Here is a 6411-nt window from a genome sequence, read left to right on the forward strand (position 1 = left end):
AATATGACAAAAAGTTATTTTAATGAAATTGACCTACTGCAGGTTTAATAGGCCTACATTTTCCAAGTAAATTGTGATATCAGGCTGAAAACGCTTAATGTCAACCCTTGCTGAAAGTCTTCAACCCTGTCTCTCATTGCCGTCGGTAGTAGAAATGAATGTGAACACACAGATGTGTGCCATTCACTTTCTGTGTTTGAATTTAAAATGTCAACCAATGACTAGTCCATCATGCTGAGCTTCCTGTTTGTGTTGCAGATGATGCCGGCTCAGCCCCCTGTCCTGCCCAGAGTAACTTCTCTCCTGGCGGGGGCTCTGGTGGCACTTGGGGTGCAGGAGCATCGACCTACTCTCAACCTGCTACCCCTCCTCCTATCCTCGCTACGACAGAGCAGAAACTGACTCCAGGCAACGATTAGAGGAACAGCGGCCATTGGAATCGACAGTGTATCCAAAGTCTGCGTTCATTCATTCTCAGCATAGGAACACATTAAAATGGTTAGGCTCTATCCTAAAATCTCATGTTCTCCCTGCATTCAATGCAAAGTCAAGACTTTACACTGCTTTTCTTTTTTCTAATTTTAGTTTAGTTATTATTTGAAATAATGAAAGTGTTTAATCTGAACACAGAACTGGGTTTTTGGGTCCAGGTTGTCATCCCATGCCAGTCAGCTGCCAGCTGTTGTTATAACACACAACCCTTTTTTATTGTTTCTTTTAAAACACAATGTATTATACTACATAACATACATACTACTTAAAGACCAGTCCTTTAAAACTCCCCAAAAAATCTTAATGTCAGACACGATTAGAAATTTGAGAATGTAAAACTCAGCTTTTCCATTAATAACCTGTCTACATACAACATTGCAGATGTTAGATGCCTAGCATCAGAACTTACTTCATGATGAAAGAAATCTATAAGATGTACTGTAGGTGTTTTACAGACATGACACGAGGAATGTGTGCAACAATACAAACGATAACGTTGTGTTCTCATGTTCTTGTGTAACACAAAGTCGAAAATGTGTACTGCAATGCTAACGTCTGCTACAGCTTCACACATTTCAGTGGTGTTGCTTCATGGAGCCTACTGCCTAACAAGCAACTACCAATTATGTTGGTTAAAAGATAAAAGAGATGTATATAGTCATATCTTGTGTTAGCAAAATGCTAGTTAACTATCAAGCTAATCTGCATCAGTCATTAATGAGTGAATTACATCTGATAGCTAACAAAAGTGAAACGCTAGCTAACTAGCTACCTAATCTACATCAATTGTTAGTTAGCTAGTGTTTTGCTAACATTAGTTAACTTAAGATGTGATTGTCGCTTGTGAAAAGGACAAAGTTAATTATTATTAAACTATTATACCCCACCTCAGTATCACAATGGCTTCATGTTGAACACCAGCCGGGGGAGGGGGAGGGGGAGAATACCTAGCAGACTTCTACCATTAAACAATGAAGTATCTTGTGCTGTAGCTGCCAGTAGTTCCTTATTGGATGCTGATTGGTCTGAACCACTGTGGTTGGACACAAACACATAGCTTGAAACCTGGCAAGATGGACTCTGATCTTGAGACTCGTGCTGCCTCGTAAGGCAGGGTTTGTCCATGTCTAAAGACAAAAGTTTTTCTTTCTGTTGTGAATGGCCACAGCCTCCTCCTGGCTGCATCCCACTGCCTCCTTGATCCCTCTTCAAGAATTCTGTATTGTGTGTTTTTGTAGTCTAGATGCAGTGAATTGTACAAATGAGAAAACAGTGTGCACGTTTCAGATGATTTTCCTCAGAAGGTATACGTGATGTCAGTTGATTGCATGAAAAGTGACAGAAATGTGACAAGAGAGAAATAAGAGAACTTAAGAGAGACATTCAAACCCTGCTCAGTGTCTCCTCTCAAAACCAACCCCCAGTGCTGGGCCACACTTGGTGATGCCCACAGCTCAGTCATGACAAAATCATATAATTTTTTATGAGCAACACAAACATTCTAAAATGAATCTTTTTATCAGAATGCAATCCATTTGGGCAAAACGGTTGTGAAATTCTTGAAAAGCCATATCACTAAATTATTTGATCCCATTCATGTGTAAAAGGCGAGTCAACAAGAAGTCTAAAACACGCTCTGTAAAGATACCTGCGTTTGAACAGGCTTTAGTTGCATTCAGGTTTACGGCTTGTGTGGAGAGCAAAAGAAGTGGAACACAGTGGCCGAAATGCAATCTCGGAAGCCATCGGCTATCATCTAACAACAATTTAGCTTTTTATTAACTTTTTTTAAAATGTATTTATGAGTTTTTCCAGCATTTGTATACAGATAACTGTGGAAGCCCAGTTCTGCCAAATGTGATGGGACAAAAGGATTCTGTAAGTCATTATAATGAGAAACTCAAAATATTGACATAGCATCTTTGGATATTAAGAAAGTTCTCAGTATTTTGAGATACTAAGACATTATTTTGAGTAAGTTTCTCGGTTTTTCATCACATTGGATATCGGCTATCTGGATGTCCATTGGCTACACTGGAAGCCCTGAAACATTGGCTGTTGGGTTCCGAGATTGCTAACACACAAGCTCCCAACTGGCTCAGGTTGAGAAGTACTCCATTGAGCATGCTCTATGCACACTGAGCAACTTTCATAGGATTGAATGGGGCACTATCTGGGAACCGGATATGAAGTACTTCCTAATACATCCATTGTTGGTCTGTCTGTTTAGGAAAGTTACAAAAGTTGTCTCCAAAGCCTTCCTTTTCTACCCAACCTTCAGATAACCCAGCAAGCACTTTGTTTCGAGCATGCTGAGGCTCTTACAGATGTCTCTACATACTTTCTTCTTTACTGTGGGCACATTTCCACAAAGTTGATTTGTGTGTCTGGTCTGTTAATTGAAGATTTTTCGCAAATATCAAAAAGGTTTAAAATTCCTGAGGTTTGGTAGAATTTCTGTGCTGAACATCAGCACTGCAGGCAATTTTTTGGAGGGGCAAATTAGGGCTAAATCATCTTGAATATCTTCTAATCTGAGCCTGTTTTAAGGCAGTGGACTTTTGAGTGGAAGCCAGGTGACTGTGTATCAGTGTGGGCTTTGACCTGTGTGTGAGTGTGTTTCATTTGGAGAGGTGAAAGCAACGGAATCGCTTGCTTTTAAAAAGCCATGTTGTAACTTTTCGAGCTATTTCTCAAATCATAATTTTTACGATATGATAAAGCACAGAGGCCGTGGCCGAGGCCTTCCCTGCAGACTGCAAGTAACCGTCAACAAAACACTGGACATCCATTCTTTTCCAATCGGGCTCAACAACCAGACCAACAAGCTTGTCTGTTGAGAAAACCTTGCTCATCTGTGGTCATATTAATGTTCTGATTGTATTCCCACCAGTGTAATTAAATGAATAGTAGTTGAGCTGGGAAGTGTTATCAGGATGTTTTGCTCAAAAAGCATTAGGAATAGATGTAACAAAGTGCCTAGAGAGGAGCTGCATCTGCTTTTGGGTTATTAGTCAGTTACCTTGAGATAAAGTTAGAGAATGAACAGTTAATACCACACTGAGACATGAAAGTGACCCAAGCTCTTTAAAGTTGCAGTCGGTAACGTTTATGAAAATAAACTTTTTGTCAAATTTGCTGAAACTTTAACTATATCCTGACAGAAGTATACAAGACAGATGGCTCATCCTAGTGCTCCTAATGGCATTTGCAAGAATCCACCAGGAGCACTAGGATGAGCCAGAGGAACCTGATCTTTTCACAGATTATCTGTCTCATGTTCTACTGTCAGAACACAGTTAAAACAGCAATAATGACAGTTATTTTTATGAAAATTACCTACTGCAGTTTTAACAGTTTATTGCTCAGCCAGCACAAGTGATTCGATTGCCAATTAATGCCTCTTCTCTTGATGTTAGTTTTAGTCAAATTGAGCTGAAGTAGCAGGAAGTCCCAGTTCAGTAACATTTGCGCTAAAGAAACAAAATAACCTCAGAGCTTCAAGGATTAAGCTGATGTTAGCTAATAAATCCCATTTTTGCCAGACTTATTCTTTAACCACCCACTGTTCTACCCACACAATGCTACATGTTGTTATCGGTATCAGTACCAATTGGGCAGCAACACTAGCACTACATAGAACTTTCACACACTGCTAGCTCATCCAATGAAAAGGTACTTGATTATTAACATGTAATACGCATGGATAGGTTAGACTCTAGTCTTTGAAGCCTTTGTGGTCATTTCCAAAAAGAAAAACTTGTTGTAAAAACAATGTACAAATCACAGCAGACTATACAGATAAAACATTTGACATACAGACGTGTGTCCTCAAGAATGTTGCAATCCAAAATACTTTTGGTCACACTGAAAATCTGGATCAGCATGTTAGCAGGATCTTGATGACATCCATTCCCGACCTTGTCCTGACAAAAAAAAGATATTTTTCTTGTTTGACAATTTTGTCATATTCACTGAAACTTTCACTATATCCTGACAGTAGTACATGACAGATAATCTGTGAAACAATCAGGTTCCACTGGCTCCTCCTAGTGCAGAATGTAAGAATCCACATTCCCAGGTCGTCGACCTGAAATGAGACTCAGCAATCACCCATCTTTTTCATGTCTGATTGGTTTTTTTCTTTCAGGTCCTGTGGATTCTGGCAAATTAGGAGCACTAGGAGGAGCCAGAGGAACCAGATTTTTTCATAATAATGACGAAAATGTATTTTTGTAAAAGTTACCTATTGCAGCTTTAATGACGACAGCAACAAAGAAACATCCAAGCCTTGCAGGTTTTTTTCAACATAGACACTAGACTAGAATCAGCCCTCCTCCAGTGTGAGCCAATCAGAGCAGTAACTGCACGAACCATAGAGATCAGCTTTGTGAAATAAAAAAGGTTAATGCATTGTTGTGTTACCAACAAAACTTAACAGAGATTTCACACATGGTTATAGACTATACAGTGTGTCAATTGTCTCCAACTGTTCCCTAGAAAAGACCTGACCTGTACTGAATGTGACTCATTAATGCTAAATGCAAAGCACTCTCTGGATTGCAGCTATTGAACTTTAAATTTGGCTGTGGAGTTGTACCTAAATGGGTATGTACACACTCGGGCTGGGTGTAAACTTTCATGCGGCTCAATAATATTTAGTGCTTGGTAAAGCGAGCAAAAAAAGCATGCTGTAGCAGTAGCTGTACATCAAGGACTGAATATGTCTGCTGTGTATTTCTCACTCCTGTCTGTATAGAAACACGACTCGTCGGGCTCCGTGTTGCTTCGTTTCCACATGTACTGCTGCAATAACCTGTGTGAATCCTGGCTGTGTGAACAAATAAACTTATGGTTTAACAATGATCAGTGTTTGTGTTAATTATCATTTATGGATGGTCATGTGAGACTGTGTGTGTCCAGTTTGATCCAGAGGAGGACATATAATCAACTATAGACATTACATTTGTTTTGGCTATTCATTGTGCCAGGTATGGGTGTCACAGTATACCAATGTTGACAATAATCGCAATATTTAAAAATGAAATATTGATAACGTTTTAATAATACATGGATGATAATGTCAGGACCACCAGTAGGGGGTTGCGAGTCCTTTTTGATTTTAAGGGGTGAAAGAAAATGAAAGAATATGCACATTAAGCCTTTATGTCAGCATTTCATTCATTCTATGAGGAAAACTAAAATCATGATGATTGATTATGTAAGATGAACACTATTACATATGTATGATTATTCAAAATAGGATAATACAAAATGATGACAGAGAATTGAATAAAAGTTTCTTAAAAATATCAGTAAAACTCGTAGTAAAATAAAATGCAATAAATTCATCCAAATGGCTAATTTCAAACAAACTTCCTGTAGTCATTGTGTTCACTGGGTTCATTATACAGTTTATTAGTTGTTCCCAACTGTTATTGTTATGCATTGAATATAATATGAAATATCCATAAAATATGTCATGTAGTCAGTGATAAGGGGTCCTTTAAAGGACCAGTGTGTAGGATTTAATGGCATCTAGCAGTTAAATTGCTGATTGCAACCAACTGAACATTGCTGCCATCTGGTGGCTAAAACTTATGAAAAATGCAAAGGTCCAATCTACAGCCAGTGTTTGGTTTGTACGGAGCCCCTAAAGTTCCCAAAAGGAAATATTTTTTATCTTGTGCCCACAAGTGGACAAGATAATTTACTATACATTCATATGCATCTCTTACTGCTTCAGATGCACACAGCTGTCATATAATGGAGGGAACTCAGCTTATTAAGTTTTAATCAAGTTTTACTTTCACCTCGGAATGTCATAGCATGAAATTCTTGCTGCTCCTGCCGAAATCTGAATGTCCTCCAGATTCTGTTTAGAGTGGCATGGACACGAATAACAGAAAGCTATCTTTC

General features: G+C 38.7%; 1 protein-coding gene across 1 annotated transcript in view; it reads left to right on the top strand.

The window, feature by feature from the left end:
* The window catches only part of cunh6orf136 (chromosome unknown C6orf136 homolog), a 10047-nt gene extending 4692 nt beyond the window's left edge, over positions 1-5355 (top strand). Inside the window, exon 6 of the mRNA XM_035681211.1 lies at positions 259-5355. Within this exon, the coding sequence (XP_035537104.1) occupies positions 259-402 (144 nt within the window). The 3' untranslated portion in view covers positions 403-5355. The remainder of the gene's footprint in view (positions 1-258) is intronic.
* Positions 5356-6411: the final 1056 nt, after the last annotated feature.

This window comes from Morone saxatilis, unplaced genomic scaffold (genome assembly GCF_004916995.1).
Source record: "Morone saxatilis isolate NCDOM2014 unplaced genomic scaffold, NCSU_SB_2.0 Contig9, whole genome shotgun sequence".
Taxonomy (NCBI): Eukaryota; Metazoa; Chordata; class Actinopteri; family Moronidae; genus Morone; species Morone saxatilis.